Genomic DNA, 25,636 nt, shown 5'->3' with positions numbered 1-25,636 from the left:
AGTCAAAATGGAGTGTGTCAACTGACCTAGTTTCTGGATGCCTATTTCCTCCAGGTCCTCCCAAGTGATGTCCGTGACCTTGTCAAGGTCATCGTACCCCTGCTGTGACAGGGTATTGTAATACTGCTCTAGTCCCAGCATGTGTAACCACTCCATCATGTCGACCTACAAAACATCCAAAGGTCAAGGTCAATTATCCATGCAAAAGATCCCACCCAACCCCAAAAATTCAAGAAAGGTATTTCCCTAAGGAACACAAACTCCTCTTTGATAACTAGTTTAATTTGTTTGGCTTCATGTGTTGAAATGCTATTGCAGATTTGATTACAACCACTGACAATGTTTTCCGAAAATTAAAACACAAGTCCGTACTGGCTCCAAGTTTTAAAAAGAAACCCATACGAATGCTACATCTTTTGAACCTCTGAATGTTTGCTAATGGCAAAACAACCCAGCTATTTACAAGATCACTTATCTACACTGAGCCAAATGACTACTGGAATCTTATAAATATTCAGATTAATGTAAATTACCGGTTTGAAATCCGGGATCCCATCATGAATATTCAGGCGAGCTATTTCTGCCTTCAGTCGTTTCCTGTGGCCAGGTTTCGTGATTCCAATAGCTGACAGATCCTGAAACAAAAAAAGTTTTGACAATAAATTAAAAATGCACATGACTGTAATTAAAATCAGAAATACAACAGTTTTTATTTCAATTTAGTCTGCAAACATTGACAGTTTTTCATGCATAACAAGTCCAGAAATTAGAATTATTTATTTAATTCAATCAACATTTTCATTTTAATTAATTGATGTAAATTCTTTTATCAGTTCTGGGAGGATTGGCAACACACTTGGCAGTGAAACAGAAGACGTACTTTACCTGTAACTAAGGAGACCTAACAAGCAGAGCTTCAATCTTGTTCTCCAATTTGTATTTGTAACTAACTGCTGAGGCAAGAAACCACTCAACAAGATGCAATAAAAACACAAAACAGGCATCATTTGTAACATAACACAAAAAGGGAAGATGTTAATCGCTGCTCCCTACAGCAACCTCTAACTAATGACTACTCCCCTGTAACACCATATGTAGGTGGTCTTAACCAAAACACCTTCATTTTATGAAAACAAATTACACTTCATTAATTCTCCCTAGCACATTAAGTTTCCATATATCATGTAAGATGCTCTTCCTTGTCTGTTGGTGGGGAATTCCTCACAGAAGACATTGACAGTGTTCTAGATTTATCACAAATGTTAAATGTCAAGCTGCCTACAGTTAGTGTAGTTAAAACTCTGTAGAATTTCATTACAGAGCAGTTTAAGACTTCAGACTGAACTGCAATTGCTTTTTGTGAGAAATTGCCTGATGATGCAGGAATTCATAGAGCATTGTCAGCTGTAATTCTACGTCTATGCCTGTTATTTAGATTATAGATTTATTCCTTGCAGATAAGCTTTATACAGAGTGCAAACTAAGCTTTCATGACGAACCAACATATTTCAATCTGGAACCATTTTAGACGGAACAGTAGAAGACTTTGTCACAAGTAAGTGGAAATTGGATAAGACATGCTACAAAACAGAGACTAATTCAGGCGGAGATTAGATCATTTCATGATCAGGAGACAAGGGGCACACAGCCTAAATCAGAAACTTCTGCTGTGAAACTGAGCTGTCCTCATCATCTATCATGTACAGTATCAAGAACAAAAAACAACAACAGAAACTAAAAACAGAAGGTTTTTTTGGTTTTAAATATTCAAAATGGATAAATAAAAGTTGAAAAGCATATATAGTTGCAACAATTCTACAAACTTCTTGGAATTTCTGAATGACTTGGAAATCTTAGCACTACATAATTATGAAGACAAACTGAACTGACAAGGGAGAACTGATAAGGCTGTGGTGATGTAGATACAGACTCTGACACCAGGAAAACCTACCAAGATGACCCATCAACCTAACACTCTCCCAGAACTGACCAAATTCCACAATCAAAGCAATTAACTCTCACATTCTTTAAAGGTCACACTGACAATGAAATACAGATAGAGAACATGGGCTTATCAAATCATACGATCAAAACATTGCATATACTGGTACGTACATGGAGTCAATGTGACACGTGTCATATTATGCAATAATTGCATGCAGTGGGGTGGAGGCGAGAATGTTGAATGTTACCTATGGCATCGTGTAGTAGATGATGGGCAAGTCACCATCGGGTGGGGTGGGGGTTAGAAAGTAGAATTGTACCTGAGGTGTAATTTTTAAGATAGTTGGGTGGGGTTGGAGTGGGAGATGGGTGGAGGAGGGGATGTTGAATGGGGTGAGAGATAAGTGGGGGAGGGAATGTTGAACGGAGTGGGGATGTTGAACTGTACCTGGGGTGTCATTTGGAAATGATTTGGTGGGGTGGGAGTTGGATGGGGAAGGGGTTGGGGATGTTAAAAGGGGTACAGTGGGGTGAGTACGTTGAACTGTACCTGAGGGGTCATGTGGGAGATGGTAGGCATGTCGTAGCCGGCCTGTACAAACAGAATACAGTACTCCTCAAACCGGAGGTCTCTCAGCCACACCCTCATCACCTCATGGTCCTAGAGAACAAAACAATGTCATCATAATCAGAATTTATATACAACAAATACACTGAATGTCATCACAAACTGAGAATGAAGTCATACAAAACAAACATTTAGTCATTACAATCATCAAATAATGGGGCCATCATCCATTAAATAAAGCAAACACATTTGCCATTACAGTTAGAGAATAAGGCCATCAAGCAAAATGAGGCCACATACAAATACAGTTGAACTTCAATATCTCAAACACTGATATCTCAAATACAGTGGATATGTCGACATGATTTGTCCCAACAACTTACTTTTTAAGTATTTTATCCTCCATATTTGAAATACTCAGATATCTTGAAGATTTAAATAAAAAGTCCCATATAGTTCAAAATAATGAAGTTTGACTGTACATGTATTGTAGATTAACTTTTGAAAAATTTTGCTAGTTTCATGAGATTTTTGTCATTGCAAATATTTCTTCCCATAAATTACTCATTTATTGTATTTTGTATTAAATTACATTATCTACATGGCTTGGTTGCAGAAATAAGTTGCCATGAACCAGTTTATCAATTGTAAATTGTAAAACTAAGCCATTATAGTGACAAACAAGAGAAAAGCTGTCAATGTGACAGCAAACCAGGTTTTCTTTTATGTGAACTGTATCCATAATCCATGTCAACATGTATCCAGTGAAATGGAGTACCCTATATGCAACATTTTGCAAAAAAATGACCAAGTTCAAAAGCTAGTATTTTTTTCATAAATTATCAGAAATCAAAATCCTAGCAATATGCACACCTCTGATCAATGTACAATTGATCTGCAAAAGAACAACTTCCTATCTTGAAAACTGTAGGAGGAGTTATCCGTACAATGAGGGTACCCTATATGCAATATTTTCCCAAAAAATGACTAAGTTCAAAATCTGGTATTTTTTTCATAAATTATCAGAAATCAAAATCCTAGCAATATGCACACCTCTGATATATGTACAATTGATCTGCAAAAGAACAACTTCCTATCTTGAAAACTGTAGGAGGAGTTATCCGTACAATGAGGGTACCCTATATGCAATATTTTCCCAAAAAATGACTAAGTTCAAAAGCTGGTATTTTTTTCATAAATTATCAGAAATCAAAATCCTAGCAATATGCACACCTCTGATCAATGTACAATTGATCTGCAAAACAACAACTTCCTTTCTTGAAAACTGTAGGAGGAGTTATCCGTACAATGAGGGTACCCTATATGCAATATTTTCCCAAAAAATGATTAAGTTCAAAATCTGGTATTTTTTTCATAAATTATCAGAAATCAAAATCCTAGCAATATGCACACCTCTGATATATGTACAATTGATCTGCAAAAGAACAACTTCCTATCTTGAAAACTGTAGGAGGAGTTATCCGTACAATGAGGGTACTCTATATGCAATATTTTCCCAAAAAATGACTAAGTTCAAAAGCTGGTATTTTTTTCATAAATTATCAGAAATCAAAATCCTAGCAATATGCACACCTCTGATATATGTACAATTGATCTGCAAAAGAACAACTTCCTATCTTGAAAACTGTAGGAGGAGTTATCCGTACAATGAGGGTACCCTTTTTGGCAGCCGCCCGCCCACCCGCCATTTTCACCATTTTAATAACCGGATTTTTCCGTTGGAAAACCCGGTTAATAAAAGTTGGTCAACAGTGCATCTTTACAATCAGCAAATAGGCCATCATAAATTTGTAAAAAGAAAATTTCATAAAGGCAGAATCCCTATTTTAGAGTTATCCTCTTATAATTGATCTGTGACTAAACAAAAGACTTCAGCATTGTATTAACATATATACATACAGGCATTCCGGCCTGGAACAAGGCCGCCACATTGATGGTGCTCATCTGTCCGGATTCCTCCAGACGATCGAGACTCCCGACACTGGAACTTGACGTGCTGTGGTAGCTTTGGCGGGAGGACACTCCAGACTCGTAACTCTGACTGGACAAGCGGTGGTTGTTGTTTACCTGGACATTGCCAAAATTCTGAGGAGGCTGAAATAAACCATAGCGAACATCTTGATAAAAACATCCAATTGTTTGGAAAATCGGGCAGGAAGAACAGAAAAAGCAAACATCCAAAACAACGAGATTGAAACATTTTGTTTGAAACTTGTAGCTGGATTATGTATGTTTCTGCTATGTAATATATCCAATCATTCCTTCTGATCTCGATTTTTGGAGGCCTACCAATTGTAGCCTACAGTATGATAGAACAGACAGGAAATGTACAGGATTAAATACAAGGTTCTCCCCCAAATTATCAAAGCTGGTACTAAAATCATTTAATAAGGCTCATATCACAAAAGCATTCAGATTCCAGCTTGAAATCTGAACCTATGCCATGAAATTCAGAGGCACAAGACTGTAGCATCCAATCTCTGTAATGAACCTGTGCATACCCTACATTCACAGCATGTGCACCGGGGCCCCATACTAAATACACAGTCTTCTTCAAGCTTTTATCACATGATTGATAATAAACTCTGTGAATCACTGACAAGAATACACACAACTGACACAGGAGCATGTCAGAGATGCACAAGAGTTGGGTCTGCATGACAATTATTTCTACAAATATCATGCAGTCTCTCTCACACACCCATAGTATAACTGTTCTGATTCAGGCCCCTCTTGATAGGGATAAAACATGTTCAGAATCTCTAGCAGCATATCTTAAAATGCCATACCCAGAACTACTGGAATGTCATGAAGTTCTTCATTTTACACAGTATGTATTCTTTCCCACATCAGTATGGTCGTACTACCTCAGTTCTTGCTTAAGCTTTATTCAAAGTCTACATAGGCCTATATATAAAGTTCATAAATTTTAAAGAAGAAAAGCATCTATTGGAAGTAGGAATGGTACAAAAAAAGAATATAAATCCACTTTATGAAAATCGATAGTTTTATAAATTATTTTAATCATACCATGTACCATATGTTTTACATAACAGCCAATAGTAAATGTACCCAGAAACTGGGACAAATCCAAATTCTATGTACATGTACTACTTTTCCAACCAATAACTATATCTGCTGAACCCGATTTGTCTCTGAGTAATGGCCTGGCTTGAGGTGCCTGCTGTTTGGCAGATCCGAGTCTTACTCTATGGACGTCTAGGATTCCATGTACATGAAAGCTCTGCTGCCTCCAGGAAACTCTGAATTCGAGGAGGAAGCCCATTTACATACAAAATGGCAGGTCATGATTAATACCCAGGCCAGCTAGTTTCCCGAGTTGGCTGAGAATTGCTTCTTAATGAGTAGATGCCAACTGTCCACTGCCTATACATGTACAGATTTGCTTCTTATCAATTATTAACTATCATCTCTACCATCACTGCCATTTGAGGAAGGGAAGTGTTTGTAGTTTCAAGTATCTACAACTTATAAAATCAATGTTTCTACTTCAAACAGATTTAGTTCTAAAGTACGGTCCATTTGTGTAGTGTCAGGGGAGAAATGGAGAATGGATGACAATCCTAAATCTAAAATTCCTATCCATTTACAGACCAATCTAACAGTAACAGCCAAATCAGAGGAAATTTCAGTACACAGATTCTGAAGAAATGGCTTTCAGTGAGATGGAATGAAAAAATCCATAAAAAGGAGATTTCAAGAGTATCTGAGCAATCAAGTTGGGATTCAGACTGAAAGAGGGAAAAATCAGTTCTCCTCTGATTGTTTAATTAACATGGAACAACTGCATGCCACCAAATTGTAACAAAAATCTGATAACTGATCATTTCATATTAAACAAACATATCTGTACAATTATCCACACAATTACTGGGACCAACAAACTTTTCTGTGTGCCATCCAGTTCACTGGCTAATTCTCATTGTTTGTAATTGATTTTCTTTCTCTCTTATTTTTCTGCCTCTGATTGTGGTTGGTAAAATCAGAAGCCTAATTGCAGGAATTGGTCCCATTTTTCACCTGTCATATTTTTTTTCCAGGTGCTTCTATCCCAGCATGCTTTAGGGGCTTCCTGTGTTACATCGGACTAAATACGACAGAGAAGGATGAAATATCATATTTTTCACTATTGATTATTTTTCCTCTGTCATTTTTTTATTTTATCAGATTTTTCATTGAAACCAAGCCCTATCAATAACAGAACAAGGTTACTTTACAAAGCCTAGCAGGAAAACTTGTAAACTGTTGTTTTTTTCAGCAAAACTAACAAACTAAAGATGAAAAATAACAGGCTGAGAACATTTGTGTTGACTCAATTTGTGATTTTAACACATAGATTTATCCTTGACTAACTTTGGTCCTTTTTTTTCTTTACCTTAGACCTTGTGCACTAATCAATGCCTATATGTTCAGTTTAAATCATATTCCCAACACCAGACTCCTTTGTGGAGGATTTGCCAGAATGCTTCCTAATCAGTGGTCATTTCATGAATAGTCAATAATGTCTGATTGATCCATAAAACTACACATACTATTGTCCTACAGGATTAAACAAGAGGACAAAGTGTTGACCAAATCGATTATCAGAGATTCAATGTCTGGCACAAGTCATCCCAGAATTTCCCCAAAATCCAAAGACCTTCTGGATTGATACAGTACATGAGGAGAACCTTGATTTGTACGGATACATGCTTAACGTCACCCAATAAAACATAAGACGTACATAATACATATAAATCATATCCTGCAGTACATTTTAGCAGGATATGACCCTCAAATTTTGCTATCCTTCTTCACTTACCAGCACTCTGATTTTTCTGAATGACATTTTAGTAAGTGTTCCTTTGAGGGAGACGTCGTCAATTTGAACTGATCTGAACGGTCCGCTCTGGCCCAGCGGTGTTGTTTCTCTGACCTGTTTACTCACCTTGACGTTGGCGTTGGCGTGATCTAGATGTCCCGTACTGTATCCTCTACCACTGTCGCTGCTTGCTCCGCTGTTACGGTTACTGTTAGTCGGGCTTCCTTTTCCATGTCCTGCATTCCTTATGTCACCAGCGAACGCAGGAAGTGACGATGACCACTCGCCGATCTGTTCACCATTCTGGTTCACGATTCGGCCATTCAAGTTCTGCAATGTGCAAAAACAGAAGGTCATGGAAACTGATGATGTTCACTCACAAAAAGCGTTCTGTTAATCTAAATGTTTCACCAAGAAGTGTTTTGTTAGTCTAAATAATTCACAAACAAGTGTATAATCAGTGTTAATCATGGATACAATAAACATGGGGAATTCCAAATCACTTTATCACAATCTGACAAAAAATGTCTGTTTTTTACACAAGAAATGTTTGAATTTTATATCGTTTTGCACATCCTATCCAATTCACTTGCAAGAACTGTCAGTCAAGTTTCTTCAATTATGACTTTAGAGAAAATCTAAAAGCAATCAAATTGTCTGTAACCATTCCAATGGCAATTTGTCAGCACTTTCGCAAAACAGCACTTAATATTAAGAACCTTTAAAATCTCTCCTGTAGAAAAGTCATGCAAATGCATAAAAAACTGAATTTGGAATGGAAAGCCTCTGGGCCCTATGTAACAGTTTAAAAACCAAATAGCATCCAATAACAGACGGCATTGACCAATCAATACACTGGAAACCCAGCGACTTGGAGGAAACCCTCTCCAGAATTCACGGCCACTCGCTGATGTTTCATATTATCAATATCAGCCTCTAAATACTTGGCATGGCTCATAAATACACATATCAGAATTCTATATAGCTGAGTATTGACGGATAAAATGACCATAAACAATGAATTAGATCACAAATGACTTCCATTACAGGCCTCATATAAAGGCTAGCCCACTCTGTATAAGGTTGCCACAAGTCACCATGCTCACCTAGCTAGAGTTTACCATGCAGTCCATTGCATGACAGAGAATTATGTGTGAAGTTTTGTTGCTTTTAAATATCAAATTTACCATTGTGGAATTTTCTTTTAAAATCAATTCTCCTGAAAGTGGACCTCAATTTTACTGTAATTACATTATCAAATGATTGCTTGAGAAAACCTAGAAAATACCAGCATATAAATTATTGTTCTACAGGGGATGTGTAACGTTTAACAACTGCTACAGTTATATTTTTTTTGCACAACAAATACTCAGCATCTCATTGCAACCTTAAAGCTTATAATTTACAACATGAACTTTTTTTTACAATTAAATGTGGCAGGTATTTGTAAAATACAACTTCCAAATTATAATTGAAAATCAGCCCATATCTTTGTTAAAATTTTGTATTAATTTTTTAAAAATCTTGTTCACTCACTTTGAGCCACAATAAAATAATAAGGGATGGAGAACCTTGCTTTTTATCTATCACTGCTTACAAATCACAATGCTTTCATGGAAGGCGTTGGGGGGGGGGGGGGGGGGGTGTAAAGATATGAGGAGATACTTCAAAGAACAAATAAGCAAGCGATTTCGCAATTCTCTGCAATCTGACAAGCTATGATACAATAGTAGAGACAGTAGAACAAGTCATCATGTTACATGCTGCACCACATGCTCTCAGAAATGCCTGCTTCATCTTTCTATCTCTGTCAAACTTCCAGGCTTTAATGCTCTGTAAAATGCTCACACATAGCCGCAAAAAAAAGAGGGGGAAAAATCATTACAAATTTTTATTTTTTACTTAGGTTTGGAAAATGAGACATAAAGATGTCTGAACAAGCTAAATCTGATGAAATATCTTGAGATTAGAGTCTTCCAAAAAACTGCTGCTGCACCTGTTACTGGGAGATAAGGGCGACATTTTGTGAGGCCTGACACACACTGTTAACAAGATGCAAACACAGCAGCAATGACTGGGGATGCACCGAGAAATCACCCAGCAAATTCCTCCCCGCTATTTTTAGGGTCTCCCCTGGAGTCCTTTGAAAAAAAAACTTCGTGACATCAAAGTGGTAAGCCTTAAGAAAGGAAAGTTTGTCTGATCTTAGTGGAGCTGATATCAGTCACAGCAGGCTTCCTATGGCTGCATGAGATGTACATTTAATTAAAACTGATATCAATATTTACTGCTGTTGCAGTCATTCACTGGCAATAAAATTTCAAAAATATCCACGCCAATTACTTTTTCAGTAGTTTTTAGAAATCATATGAATCACCAATCCAAGCTCTAGTTTTTCAAATAATCTTATAAATGATGCATTCATTGGTTACAAAACACAAAAAGAAAACAGTCATAAATGAACTGAATAAACAATCAGTGGAATTGCAGTGATACATGCTTTTTCCCAATAAAAACATTGTTCAAGTGTCAGAACCATTTGATGGTACTATTGAGGAGAGCATTTTAAGGAGACTGTTCTGACAAGATGTTGGAAAGGGCTTTAAAAGAGAACCTACCATTTCTTAGGTTTTAAGACTCCTTCTTAATTCTTATTAATTCCATCCACAATAAGAAAATTTCTAAGATATCACAAAACTAGACATTAATCCCTCTGAGAAGGTCAGAATCCAAGTGTAGAACGGATCAAACTCCCAAACACTGCCGGAGTTCAAAGAAGCTGGTGTCATCAACCCACTCTCAATGTTTACTCTCTAAAACACATTGCAAGGCATAAAACACACACAAAACACTAAGTGAAAGTAGGTCAGGCAGCAGAGGAATCCTGCAAATGTTGTCCAAAGCACAGAGAGGATAGAAAACATTCCGTGGTACATCACAGAGATCTGCCCCGGCTCATCCCCGCTACACCTCGATTCATCAGCTCTTCTAGCTGTCTTATCTTTTTTACAGGCAAGGATGTTACTGGCCCTTTTGAAATGCAGGAGTAGATAAGATCAGTGATGCAGAACTGAGTTGAGTTTTGGGGGGAAGCTGTAATACTCCCGATATCTGTAACCCTTTACCTGATCAGCACAGGCCTACAGAGCACTCATCTCTCATCAGGGGGTTTCCCCACATCAGGGAGGAGGGGGTGATGAATGGTTATCTCCAAAAATAACTTGCTATCATAGTTCATGTATCAGATGAGCAGAAAGTGACACAAACTTTGAACATTGAGAGAAAGAATATGAATGGAAAGTTTAAAGTTCTGACAAAATAACTATTAGGTTTTCTCTTCTAGAAACTGTTAAGATAACAAATATTGTAAAAATATTTTCACAAACAGCAAAAACTGATATGGAACTCTTGTTTTTATAATTCACACCTTAAGGTTCTCTACATCTTGCTGGTGCAATTTGTGAATTTGTAAAATTGAATATTGGATTTGATTATTTATTACAGCTTACGCATCAGATATTCTATAATAACAGTAATTCCCCAAGATGAATTGAAATTGGAATCCTCTTTTACTTTCAAATAGTTCTTAATGACTTGTTATTGAATCCGTTATTACCGACTAAATGATATTCTAAAATAGGACTACGAGTCTCAGAAGAATTAGCAAAGCTGTTATCCATCCATTATAGATTCCAGTAAAGTGGTCATTACAAATTCAAAACAAGAGACTGCAGAAAATGGACATTTTCCAGCGATGATTTCCATATTGTGAACTATTGTTTCATCTGACATAAAACTAAAGAAAACGATCAATGTCATTGAACATGTGGAAATGGAGAGACCCGCGATCCCAAAATAACACTTAACGGTAATGTCAAGTAGTACTGGCAGAATGAGAGTCATGATTGACCGAGGGTCAATAGGTCCAATCAATGATTGGTCTCATATTGCTAAACGCTGAAGAGATTCCACAACCTGATATTGTAGAACTTGACCACTCTCTGGGGATGAACAATGGTCATTGTAAAACAATCGTCTATATGGTGGAGCTGTGAGGAAGGGGCCAGGACACACGATACCATAATGGAGGGACTGGGGTATGCCTTTGAAGTAAACTTCCCTTTCAACTTGTTAATGGTGCAGTAATGATTATACCATCACACTTGTACAGTTCACAAAAGAAAATATTGGGTAAATAGCCATGTATTATCCTACAAAACATAAACAAGGAAACGATTGGATCTTTTGATCTGTACAAATCTACAGTTTTTCTATCCATTTACCAGGTGAAAGTCTGATTGCTGAGAAAAAGAAATGGATTACCTCTAATTCTCTGGGATACCTTTCCTTTGACCAAATACAATGTGTCTAAATCCTCCAAACAGTAGATTTCACTAATGAAATTCTGATTAAAAGGCAAACTGTTGTTAACAATCCCAAATTATATCCCTACCAAAAGAACCATGCCAGAGTGCAGCTTGAAGGCTTCCAAATGCACCTGATATAATGTTTTAGAGACGATAATGGATAAAAATTGCTATCAGTTATTCATGAAGTTGTGACTTGATGTGGCGTGTTTGAACAACAAATTTTTGATATCCATGACAGCCATTTTCTTTCTTTCTGACAGATGGTCATTAGAAGATGGCTAATTAATGACCTGGATCACTAATTGGCATCAAATTGTCTGGAGACCAGACATTCCCAATCAATCTGCCAGAATCTCTGGATCAAACATCCATGTAAGAGTTTCATTGACCTGAATGATGAAATAAATTACTGGCCTGGAGATTTCTCTGGGGGCAATACGTGTATACCATATCCTCCACTCTGAGGTCATCTCATCACCTTTAAATAAATGGACTCAATCCTGCTGATTGATCCTTGTTTGATAACAAGAGTCACTAAATGGTATCAATGGATTCTCAAACCAATCCAAATACACCCATACTCAGAGGGATGGCACACAGGGAACACAGCTCAAACATTTCTCAGGTTCTCAAAGTTGAAGTCAGGTGACTGGGCAGGAGATTATGAATGAACAGAGATCTATGTACTGAGCAAGCTACTCCAAGTCAGAAATTTACATACATCTCATTCATCATAGTTTATAAAGATAATACTGCAAACATTGATTTTCTGTAGTGTGTTGGCATGCTGCTACAAATGGTCCCCAGATGGACTCTGTAAATGTCTGTAGCCACTTAGTCTGGGCAGAGAGGAGATAATGCACCCAGACCAGGGGGTCGCATCATATACACAGCAATAACCACAAAGATAAGACAATTATTCAAATCCCATACACCAAGGCCTGGCATTAAAATCAAGGGAAGATAATCCATACTTCTGGAGGGGCTGTATCTATTCCTTTGAGATTTTGAGATGTTCATGTTCTATGCCAACAACACTTGTTAATTTTTAGACATGGTTCTGAGGCAGGTGGTTTTTTATTGTCAACACAGCTGATTGGCTGGGCACAGATAAAACAACACAAAGATAAAAGATTCAAATCAAGAAATCACTCAATTAATCTCCTAATACAATTCACCAAGCATATTTATACAGGTGAGTCAGTTTTTCTCTTCATCCTGGGTTTGCCAGATCTTCCATGGACTAACCTGGTCACTATGGTACAGAGACCGAGCACCTTGATGATCCAGATTAAAGGCGGCACAATCAGGCAGAAAGCCACTCTGTGGCAGGTTGAGATAGGCAGGATAAGGACAGCTGGGGAGAGAGGTAAACGAGGTCAAACAGTGTTTACATAATGGTTCCAGAATCTGGAGGCAGTCCAGGTAGTGCTATAATTATCCAACATGTGTAAAAAGATGAGTTAGATTGTCAGAGATCCAACACATAGGAAGCAGGAACCTACCAAATGTTTCACACCATCTGTCCCCTGGGATGTTTCCTCATCCAACAGGGGTATATCTGGAACAACAATCCGGTAAATAGCCTTGATGTGAAGCTTAACATTTCTCACCCTAGAGTTATAAGGGTATTATCCTCTCTCACCATTTGTCATTATTAGAACTGTTCAGAAACATATGTAAAGGATTAATGAGAGAGGAAGCTCTAGAACGTTTCAGAGATTGATTTCATTCTGTGACAAAATAAGGCTCACGTTCAAGAGCCAGTGTCCATCATCACAGTATGGAACTATTTAATCATTGTCGCAATACATGTCAGTGACTGGCAAATTAAAAAAAATAGACAAAATAAGTCATAAATAATTAAAACAGAGTGGAGAGATATCAGCCATAAAAAAACCTGGAAGTCACGTAACTTATCAAGTTCATCAGTCTAAAACAGAATCAAGAGGTTACGGCATAGGCTTACATAGATAAAATTGGGTTTGTTTTTTAGTTTTTATTGTAAAAAAATCTCCAAAAAAAGTTGGCAAGCTGGGCATTGAGCTTGTTTGCAATGCCAGTGAACTTCATTGAAAAGAAGATAAGTTTATTCCCTGGGTAGAGGGAGAAACAGGATAATATCTGTTTATCCAACAAACACCAGGCTACTAATTGCTGGCATCATTATCAGATGTTGGGCCATCAATAAGGGGGGAATAATGAGGGGTTACATCTCTACCCCCCAGGACTGAGCCAGAGGGCACCCTGTGGGTGACCACAGATAACTGGGTAGTTCTGTCACTGTATGACTAGTTGTCAATGCAATGATAGTGGGGTGTCATAACCACACATGAATATTTGAAACCTGCAGACATTATTCAAATTCAGAGAATAAAGAAGGAAAAGAATGCCTTTAAATATTGGACACTTCATAACCGATGGAAAGTGGGTACTTAAGATGTCACAGGGTACACCAATGGATGAGATCATACCAAGGAATACTGATGATACGACTGTACAGGTTAAAAACATCGGAGCTTCAGGACCTGGGTATTTACATGTATCCTGCATAGATACTCGGGATGAACAGTGCATCAAAATGTATTGATCAACTTCACGCAATTTGTAAACACACCAAAGGAAAACAGGATGTAATGAGATATAATTACTTCTCCTGGTCCTGGTTTGACATGGAGAGAAGTAGGACCCTTCCAATAACATTGTAATAGACAGGAAGTGGTCAACAACACAGGTTCATGGTACGGTTGTACTCTAGGGCAGACTGACACAAAATTGCTTATGCTACAGCAAGAAATTACTTAAAATAGGTCCCTCTTAAATCATGTCCGTGGTAAAAAAAAATATTTGTTTGGTTGGGATTTTTTTTTTTTGGAGGGGAGAGGGGAAGGAAAGGGGACAACTGCTTACCTCTGAGGAAGTGTTGTACAGTCTGTAAGTCTGATGATGTGGAAAACTGAAGGAATTACCACCGTCCCAATCTGAAATAAATGTCAGACATCATACTTAATAAAAAATAAACATCATTCCTACATACCACAAACATGATACTTATTAAAACATAATTCATGTTTAGACAACACACCCACACAATTAAGACAAGGATAATTTTGTCATGAAAAAATGATATACAAATATCATACAAATTCAAAATCAAGTGAATAAACGCAAATTAAAACCTGATGCGATACAGCAACATTCTTTTACATTGCAAAAACCACTCTTCCGTGGCCAGTGATAGCCAAGTTTTACATAAACTTAATCCTTAACACAAAATCTGACACATCTAGCACAATGTAAGATCACAAGTTACATGTAGAAAATTTAACCTTCCAAAGCACCAAGTGTTACCCGAACCTCATAAATTAAAAACCTGGATCCCTAATTTACATGTGTTAAAATAAAACCTGCACAAACCACTGCTAGGAACACCTGAATAATTCTTATCAGCTTTCAGGTGGAGATGGTTTCACTTTCCCCAGCAATTAACAAAACACAAGTTTCCATCAACAGAGTAATTTGAATCCCCAGCAAAAGGTGCGAAGCCAGACAATTAGTGCATTACCTCTTTAGAACATCACACAGAATCTCCGACTGCATGCTCCCAAGTCTGCAGTAAAAAACAAGACTCCAACTCACCCTTCTTCACACCTCTCCACAAATTACAGACACTTTGCCTGTTTTAAGACAGTGTGCACGGAGTAATTAGCAGACATATGCCAGGTTCGTCAAGGAAAGGTGTCCTACACAGCCAAAGAAATTCATGCCTTCTCTGAGGATGCTCGGTATCTAAGACTGTACTCTATATTCACATCACTACCTCAAGACGCAGCCCTATATTTTTTCCATTACATAATGGGCTCTAAATGTTAGGCTATGATTCGACTCCCAATGGACCTATATCATTACCGTTTCTCCACAGTTCTCTAAGTAATATTGCTTGGTATTGACTACATCAATCGCCAATATGGGGTTTATTGTGCTAAAATTTAACAGTTCTAACTTGCATGGTTTGTGTAAATGATATATTTGGACAAATGTTATATCTGATGGTATCATTGGGCCTTATCTGGAAATGTTGGAGAAACTGGATCACTTGGAACTTCATTAATTCATTCACAATTTCCCAAGATAGCTCTATTTTCTGCGTTTTTGTGAGTTTGGGAATTGTTTGTGCAGAAATCATGCTGCCTGCAATAGTTCTGATATAATGCAGTGTAAGAGTAACAAGGGTGTACAAGGAATTAACTATTCTCTAGAAATCAAATTTCCATTTATAGGTCCTTAACTTGATCCACCATCAAATCCATGAAATAGGGAAACTGATGCAACCTTGAATAAACTTCTTGCTTTTAATAACGTGTCAATCTACTTAAACAAAGTATGCTTCATCTCATTCATCACAGCTTTTGGTCAGATTGGACAGTTTAATGATTTAATGATAGATTATCAGAATACTTGTGGAATTCTCTGCATCCCTGGCCACATTTTACAACAATCACCTGTGGTCTAGTTTCACTTTCACCTTTGAACAATTCAATAGTTAACCTTTGACCATCAGAGTACAGGGGATGATTATAGGGGTATTGGGTTTTTGGTTTAGGCTTTATCCATCTCTGAACAACCTACCCAACACGTCACCAAAGTCAGCCTCCTTCCTCCCCACCTGGTGCAGGTAAATAACACCTGACAGGTAACACCAGTGGACTAAATGCCACACATAAAGGGGCTTAGATTTCAATACACATTTCTTAATGATTTACTTCAGTTGAAAGATTTGGAAATCAAAAATCATTCAGAAAATCAATCCTTTAGTTTTCATATTGTCACTTGTATGAGAGAGAGAGAGAGAGAGAGAGAGAGAGAGAGAGAGAGAGAGATTTTATGAGCTTATGCAGAATACATGTATCTTTTTTCTATTCCACAAATTAAACTGAACTTCTTCTGTCCTAGGACTGCATGAGGACACAAATATTTTGGTTCTCACCATCCCTTTAGCAAACACCTGGTTTTACAAAACTGTTTAGCTTAATCAAAAGATCAACACTGCTGTTGACTCCATGAAACACAACTTCATTACCCGATAAAATACGTTACTTTATATCCAATTCATACAGTCATCAAGTAAGGACCATTTTAATGGCTTGCTTTAGAGTACATCTGACATCTGTAAAATTCTATTAGGGCATTTGATCTATAAACAGAAGATTATGGTCCCATATTTTCCAACCTCTCTTTTGCCCCAAACTATAATGACGAATTGCGATATCACTTCTTTCATTACACAACAAATTATATAGGTGTGGGAAATAAATCAAAATACTTCATGAATACTGATTTATTTCAATCACGACATGCATTCAGTGATTTACTTGTCGGGGTATAAAGATCCCTATGTATAATGCCCTTCTTCCGTTGAAAGCTGTGAATTGATCCAATGTCTGGAAATTACTCAATCTGACAAAAAAACTCGAACTCTTATTGAGGCGGTTGATGAGTGAACCGGGGACTAGATACTGCTTTGGCCCGAGGAGCTGGGTACTCCGGGAGAAGTTGGAACCCATTAGTCTCCAACTGAGCGGGACACTTCAGGGGATGACCTCACCACAGAGGGGCCCTACAAGTGATTTATCACTGTCTCAACAAGCTCTAATATCTATCTGATGACTTTTTAAAGTGAAGTTTTATGCTTCGACAAATACGCTGACTGTGACATGTAATGACATGTGCATGTATATATTTATCCCCATCTGCAGGTCAGAAATGTGTGAATCCACAGACAAATTCACTAAAAATCAGACAAGGAACCCTAGCAACTTGTAATTTTCATCATTTGCCAATGCAGAAAAATATGATAGTACAGTAAAATTTTGTTATCTCAAACTAAATGGTACTGTAAAAATTTCAAGATATCCGAATATTCGAGATATTGAGGGTAAAAAACTTTGAAAAATAAGTGGTTGGGACTTACAATTCACTTAGAAACATCCACTGTATACATGATACATGTATCAGTTTCTGAGATATTGAAGTTCAACTGCATTTCAGTTTTTCTGATGTCATTTAATTTTTTTTTTATTAAATCACCTATGGTTTGTTCTTCACTAGAAACTTTTAGAAGCAATAGACATCACTTCATATAAATGTGACAAATCACCATTAAAACCACACTATGACAATTCAAATGCTCTAAAATAGACAGCCTGCCATTGAGTTACGTGAATACGTGAGAAATTGAGAACATACAACTTGTCAGAGGGATGAAACACTGCATTAGAATGACTCCTCTGTGTTCAATACACAGAAAAATGGCCCTAGAAAAAATCTCAAGTTTGCATTTGATTGCATCATCTGTCAATCACTGTTGTTTGGTCACCTTTTCGATCTAAAGATTTTCCTTAGTTTCACTTGCACTCTAAGCCAAATTATGACAATTTCAAATTTGTAACAATAAAATGTATATATAATATGTTATTTGTACTTTTCATTTCATGAGAAAGGATAATAAAGAAAAAGATCTTTAAATCTACCAAGAAAGACACTTGCACTTTTAATCCTTCATACAATATTGTTTTTCTCCACATGAGCAAAACATGTTTCCACAGAAATGACAAAGCTTTTTTCCAGCTCTATTTGAACTCTTACCTTTCCTGAATGGTGAGCTGGGTGAGAACATTGCTGGGGGTGGGGGAAATGAGTGGTCCATGCCCAAACTGGTTTGTGGGCACCCCACCGGGCTATTCAGATACCCCGGGCTGGGGGGTGCGTGGGCTCCCGGGCTGAATGGGCTCCCCACACCAGTCTGATGATATCCTGGGCTGCGATTCAACAGGTCCGGCACACTAGGCATATGTACCCGCTTTCCCTCAATAATGTGGTTAGAGAAGTGAGCTGGAGGATGGAAAAGTAATCATCCATCAGCAAGGTAGTTATACAGAAACAGAAAGGAAAATGAACAAATTGCAAATATATTAAGAAAGTGACCCTTACAGTAATTGTCATGGTAACTTGACAGGAAGAAAATATTTATAGCTCTCAATGATTTGTCATACATTCCACATTTATTCGTTGGTCTATTGGACAAATGTTTTTTGGTTTTTTTCTAAGGACCCTGTCTTTAACAGTGCATTTCCTACCATAGTGCACTTTACTCCATGACTTGTAGAAATGCCAAATAACAAAGGAACATTATTACACTTGTCAGTCATTTTTATTCATCAAACCATGTTTCATCTCACCGACTGGAAACCTTTGTTTTGGAAACTAATACTAAAGTGTCTGGCACCTAATTTCTGGCAGACCTTTGTAATGATACAGCTTTTTGTCCTGTATGTATAAAATTCCACGAAAAGTAAAGTTCTGTAGGAATTATCCTAATTGAATTTGATTAAAATGTTTAGCCTTTTACATATCCGATACCACTTCTAATCATATTAACAACTTTTAAGAAAGACAAAACCAAGCAATAAAATCTTGGACTTTTAGACACTTTATGAAACTGCAACTTCATTAATATTCATGATAATTATCAACTCTTCTTGAGTTAAATAAATTCACAGTTTCAAGCATACATTTTTCGTTGTATTTCTTGCTATGATCATGGTGACAGACATCTAATTTCCTGGATTGACTCAACAATAAAATCCATATAAAACAGGGTTCCATCAATAATGGTGAAACCTTAGTGTATAAAGTAAATTTCACCTTGTTTTGAGCAATGGGACTGGCTGACCGCTTTGTAAAGCCTGATTGGTTGTAGAAATGACTAAAGACTCACCTGAGCTGTCCAGGAGAACTACTGTATCAGGAGGGAAGTATCCAGGCTTGGCCATACGTCCATCACTGATAACTACCCCCTTCCAGGCCCCCTCCCTCTGTTCTAACACCTGTAAAACAATCAAGGTAAGTTTTACACCTATTAAACAACCAAGGTAAGTTTAACACCTGTTAAAACAACTTCAGGTAAATCACACCTGTTAAACAATCAAGGTAAGTCATACACCTGTTACACAATCAAGGTAAGTCATAAACCTGTAAAACAATTAAGGTAAGTTTTAAACCTTTAGAACAGTGGTAAGTCTTACATGTAACTCCAGGAAGTACTTCTCTCTCACTTACTATATGTTCTTTTTATGATTCATACAGAAAAATGTTTTACAAAACTGTCGGAATTGGATCACTCCAGTGCTACAACTTTTACAGAATAATCCATTAATTCTTGAATCTTCAGAATGTCATGTGAAACATGGGCCTCCTTGTCCGTTACAATACTGAATGAAAGTGAGAGGCTGCCAGCATTGGGATAAAGCTCTCTCTGGGGAGATCAGATGGAGATTACTCCAAATTAAATTTTCTGCAACATTAAATCCATTATAACCATGATAACCTGAATTGCAGCACTATAGGAAGCCATCACAGGGAGTCCCAGACTCCCTTAATGGGGGAATTCCAGGATGCGGGATCCAAGAGTCCTTAGCTAGCTGGGTCCATATTGAGGAATAAAGGCGATTTGGTAAGAAACCATTGAGCCCTTGTTAGTGAACTCGACAAGGTAAGATAGTACAGGTGACAAACTTATAAATATTGTACTTTGCTCACACAGACTTTGCCTCAGGTGAAATCTGTGCTCAGTTAATGAATAAAATTTTAATGCACCGATATCATGGAATCTTTCTCCCAATTATCAGGGTTTTAGAATTATGCAACATGACTACCCTTAAAATTCCACCCACCTAAAACCCTAACTTGATTGTTAATTTTACAGGTATGAGTACATGTACCTGAATCATTCAGAAACTTCTTTCTATCACTTGTTGCTGCTCAATGGTTTACATGGAGAGGAAAATGACCTTGATCATCAGCACAGCCCTGATAATAATGTTTACATCTTTTACCAAAAAGTCGGGAAGGTCTGCAGGGTGATTGTATCTCTCAGAGCTGGGGAGTTTGGTGAGTGGAATGGGAGATAATCAGGTTATATCATCAACATGTTGTGTCAAGATAATCACAGCTCAAGGTGCTACAACCAAAACACCTCACCAACAACTCTCAGATTGTGAGGCGTGGAGGAAAAACAGACCCTGACAACAACAATCAAATAAAAAAAATCCAAAAATCTATAACGAATAAAAAATGAGAAGTGCACTTTCTCATTGTGTAGGGAGCAAAAAGTAATTCAATTTGAGAAAGTTGAGCAGCAGGTAAAATTGACACAATCATAAAATCAAAACAGTAGCAAGCATTTTCTCAATGCTAAGACAAATATTTACAAGATAATCTCAGCAGTAATAATTGAAGGTGACACATAATGAAAACACTGAGAAAGATGGTGATTATGTAACAGTTAGTATAATGGGCCCCGACTCTTCAGGCATCTTGTGAGTATAACTTAGTTAGCAGCTTAAAGGGGCAAACATATGGTTGGGGGCCAGTCATTATTGTCCAAAGACAACTCAATCTGAGAGGGGAGCTCCCGTCCTTATGGTAAGTGAATTATTGAAAACCAATATCTGCAACATGTGGGGACTGACTGATTTAATAAACTGAGCAAGGAATGGCCATTTTCAGATGACTCAATGGACAATTAAATTGATTTGAAGCTGTAATAAAATTATTACTCCCTGATAAGAGTTAAATCGAATTGTGTTCACTCATAAAACAAAATTTTGATTACAATTTGCTTTTTAGCATATTAGATTTCATTGTCATTTAACAATTAAAACAAATATTTAAAGTGATAAATATGAACCATGCCAAATATAGACAGAGCAGCATACTATTACTTTTTTACCATATCACACCTTCCCCTACCTCCAACCCCAAGTTAATTTTTTTTATTTCCACTATAAAACCCAATGGCAAAGTTTTCCTTCACCGATATAATAAAACAGAGAAATCAGACAGCAAACAAACTTCTGACACATAAATCACAATTTTATTCAAGTAGTTCCTCTAAGTAGTGTCTAAACAAACATTACTTAAAGCAATGACCTGAATCTTCCCTCAAGAGCCCCTATCTCCCGCTTCCTCCCCAAAATCTCCTTTCTTCCTGACCCCCTCCACTAAACAATGCACCCAAGTTCAAAGTCTTGTAAAGATTTTCAAGTTGTAAGCCACCCAGACTTTGAAGCTCCAGAGTTTTTGTATCTGTCCAATAATTAGAGATAACCAGTGGCCTTTCTGAGTGATCTGAGATATTTTATTATATCTTCAGTCCCTATAATCCAAACATTAGCCCCTCATGATCAATGAGGACCAATACTTCTTCCCATTCTATATTCATACACGAGTTCAATGACAGCTAACCCCTGTTCCTGAAAATCTTTTCTGTGACAACAATATATTTTCAGCATTATTACCTCTAGCAAAGTGTTTGTAGATTGAGTTCGACAAGTAACGGGGACTGATAAGTAAATGGCAATATTTATACAACCCTCCTGCATCAAATTTGGATACCATTGCTAGACCGGTGTATTGTGGTCTGGTTAAACATTTACCAGTGTAAATACATGATAAGAAACTAATGCAGTGTCCTTGACCCTTGGTGACCCAAATTGAGATCATCAAAAATATGTCAAAAAACAATTAAAACTTGCTTTCAAAATAACCAAAAACTGTTATGAAAGGTTTTTATTTTCTATTTTGATGTTTTGAAGCCCCCTCTCCCCCCCCCCCCCCAAAAAAAATCTTTCTAGAATATAATGTGGGACCTTCAAAATTACTAGTGCTTAAACTTGAGTTTTGCAAATGTATTTTGGCTTTTTCATACATACTACCAAAATAGCAAAAAAGGCCAAAATTATCACATAGCATTTAAAAATTTCCACAATAAAGTATCTTTTATATTTTTTCTTAAATAATACTCCTACCTTCAAAGAGATAAAGTAAATTTAAAATCAAACAAAACATAAAAAACCCAATGATTACGACTACTTCGTCTACATTACATGGTGTGAAGCCTAGATTCACAATGACTTTCTTGCCATTAATCAGATATAAATAAAGTATTAGTCACCAAATCTAATTCCACATCAAGGTGCTAACAATTCCATAGCCTGCTTATTAACTTCTTTAACAAATGCCTCTCTGTTTTGAGTAAAGTTTTTCTACTCTTCAATTTAAGGAGGGAAGAAATACATATATGCATAAAAGTTCTGGTATCTTTGAAGTAAAAAAGAATCTGGTTTTCAGACAGTTTCTGGTCACAGACTAAATATTCCTATAAATCACATGAACCAGACTATATCTTCTCTCAATATTGTATTTACAGACAGGTAAAAGAAAACTTAATGCAAAGTGTCTTACCTGATCTTTATGAAATTAAATTTCTCAGCGTGAGACACACAGGCAAACAGACACTCACCTTGATGATATCCCCTTCTTTGAATGCGAGGGTGCTCGGGTCATAAATGTTACAGTAATTTTTGATGGCTCTGGCTTGCACCGCAAAACTGGCCTCTGTAAATACAGAAATATTGAAAAAAAGCTGTCAGAATGAATCCAAATAGGGATTAGTGTGACTGAAAATCAGCAGTGAGGCTCCTGTTCTAAATAATTCACAGAATGAAAATTATACACGCCGGTGACGAACTTGTCATAAGAAATACAATCAATTTGCGGCATGAAGACAAGCATGGGATCCCTGTGATAATTATTCATGTTCGTATAATCCAGAGTTAGCAGAAGTCCCTTACACCTTTAGTGGAGTAACACAGACAAACATTATCTATTTCTGTCTTGCTGTGTCAGTTTCACATGACACAAAAAACACCAGTCTTTTTTTTCTGCACGTTAATTATCCTTAATTATCATTGGATATATGTCCACAGCATTACAACCACATAAGGAAAGTCTCTCATAATGGGGAGAAAGGGAAAGTAAATAACGCCAGTACATATATGTACACAGACTTGGCTATATACGACTTTATCTGGCCTGTGTATCGTGAGGTCACCCTCCTTCTCTCAGAGGAAGTCACAGACTTACTTACCTGGGGAGATTTCAAACACTTGATAATTGAAAACAAAGTATCTCATATAAATATCCAATGGGGCAAATTAAACTTCGCGGCAGGATTTTTATCAGAGAGGGACAGTGCCTGAACTACATACCATTCCTAGGAGCTGGATTATCAAACCAATTTTAAAAGTAAACCGTCACTCCGGGACTGATTAATAGCAGGACGGGGATGCCGATATTAAATAGTTTCCCCGATCAGATTCTATTCCTGAACATGTATTAAGTGTTCAAGTCTCAAACAGTTCAAAGAGTGACCCCAGAACTTTCTTGGGCAAAGTTTTACATAATTTCCACATTTAAATTCACTACAATTACCTGCTTGAATTCCTAGCTTACCATTAGACTATCTAACTGTTGATAAAAAGGTAAATAAAATATCTAGCATGCCTTTCTAATCAGGAAATGTGAAGAGTTCAATACATAAGACAACAATGACAATCGAAGCTATTGAACAGCTAACAACACTTGATGGCTGCTCCGTAGAGAACTAATCCCGAGTACCTGTACCTACACTGTGGGACAGGTTTACCCACACAGCAGGGAGGGCGATATTGGAACTCTCTGTTGTTATAACCTCCTCACCTTAGGACTCTTCTTAATCTTAACACACAAACCAGGAAATAACAAATCTCAGGTGTATCAGTACCCATCAATGCTGTGTGTCCATGTGTTAATCTAGAGATAACTCGAGTCTGGAACCGGACAGTGACTAAACCCCTCCCCCCTTGATTTGTTGTCCTGGGGTCAGCCGAGTCAAGTATTGGGGTTTGAGGTGCCTTATTCACCTGGGGGGACTGACCTCTGCGTTCTTACACAGGTAGATGAAACCTAACACCTGTCTGATACCTTACACTCTGATGACCACAGTCCAGACGAGACAAGTTAGCAAAACATTGATGTCATATACTGATAAACTAAAAGTATCAGCAGTCCCAGCTTTTAGCATGAACCTATCAGGTTATTAGTATCTGGATTACAAAAAGTACATCTAAACTCACTGACAAGGCATATTTTGGTCTTTCAACAGGAGGATCTTCAATACCATGAGACATTTTTAGGCTGTCAGTTTAAATCATGTCACAACATCTGATTACCAAACACAAACTCATGCCCATCACAAAGCAAGAGGTTACGGATGGTACACATTGGTAATGAGATTCTCCCTAACGGCAGCAGGACATGCAATGGTCCTCGGTTCATTTGACTTTTCGGGACCTCCCTACTCTAGCAGATGTGGATGGATCCCTTCCTCACAATTAAAAGTCCAAATAAATATATCATCTACCCACTAACATTAATCAGTCAAGAAGGTTTATTCAAAACCTCTTTGTCCTACAGACTTTTGACATGACCCCTTACCTTCCCGGGGTTCTGTTTCAGTTCTGTCCTCCTCTGGTCCAGCTTCCATCCTTCCCCCCTCCCCACCATCCCTCTCACTACCCCCACAGAGAGGTACACACAACATCTTCCCCAATCCAATGTCTTCCTCTATACTTGACTTTCTCCTGGCTCCTGTCTCCAATGAGTCTAATCCCTACATCACAACGGGATCCTGACAATTCCATGCATTATGCATGGCAGACTACTGTGAGAACGACCTCTGAACAAAATACATTGTGAATCTCTCTCTGCAACACTTTGTGCCAAGAATACCCACAGTAAACACACGGTTATACTATGCTAGTTTTTATGTTTACTCTTTTTTGGGGGCCCTAACCTTTTGGAATACAGGATTTTAAAGGAAGCCTCACTAATTGAGACAGAGAACTACCCCTGCCATAATAACAGAGCAGGGGTAGAGACTGGGAACAATGGGATGTCAGGGGACTCCTTTTGAGTGCCTGAATCATCAGACATAAATTTTCTTCTCTTTCTCTACCAAGCTGACATTTT

At 37.5% G+C, this 25,636-nt stretch overlaps 1 protein-coding gene across 3 annotated transcripts in view; it reads right to left on the bottom strand.

Moving 5' to 3' along the window:
• Nucleotides 1-25,636, bottom strand: part of LOC128164628 (caskin-2-like) — a 55,038-nt gene that overhangs the window by 5,215 nt on the left and 24,187 nt on the right. For all 3 annotated transcript variants that reach the window (XM_052828569.1, XM_052828570.1, XM_052828571.1), the window contains 9 exons: nucleotides 23,088-23,182; nucleotides 19,503-19,611; nucleotides 18,371-18,616; nucleotides 14,636-14,706; nucleotides 7,482-7,685; nucleotides 4,433-4,627; nucleotides 2,495-2,605; nucleotides 534-635; nucleotides 27-165 (listed from right to left, as the gene is read on the bottom strand). In XM_052828569.1, the coding sequence (XP_052684529.1) occupies nucleotides 27-165; nucleotides 534-635; nucleotides 2,495-2,605; nucleotides 4,433-4,627; nucleotides 7,482-7,685; nucleotides 14,636-14,706; nucleotides 18,371-18,616; nucleotides 19,503-19,611; nucleotides 23,088-23,182 (1,272 nt within the window). The remainder of the gene's footprint in view (nucleotides 1-26; nucleotides 166-533; nucleotides 636-2,494; nucleotides 2,606-4,432; nucleotides 4,628-7,481; nucleotides 7,686-14,635; nucleotides 14,707-18,370; nucleotides 18,617-19,502; nucleotides 19,612-23,087; nucleotides 23,183-25,636) is intronic.

Source organism: Crassostrea angulata, chromosome 10 (assembly GCF_025612915.1).
Source record: "Crassostrea angulata isolate pt1a10 chromosome 10, ASM2561291v2, whole genome shotgun sequence".
Classification (NCBI taxonomy): Eukaryota; Metazoa; Mollusca; class Bivalvia; order Ostreida; family Ostreidae; genus Magallana; species Magallana angulata.
The sequence above is the reverse complement of the archived record's forward strand: the minus strand, read 5'-3'. Positions and strand labels throughout refer to the sequence as shown.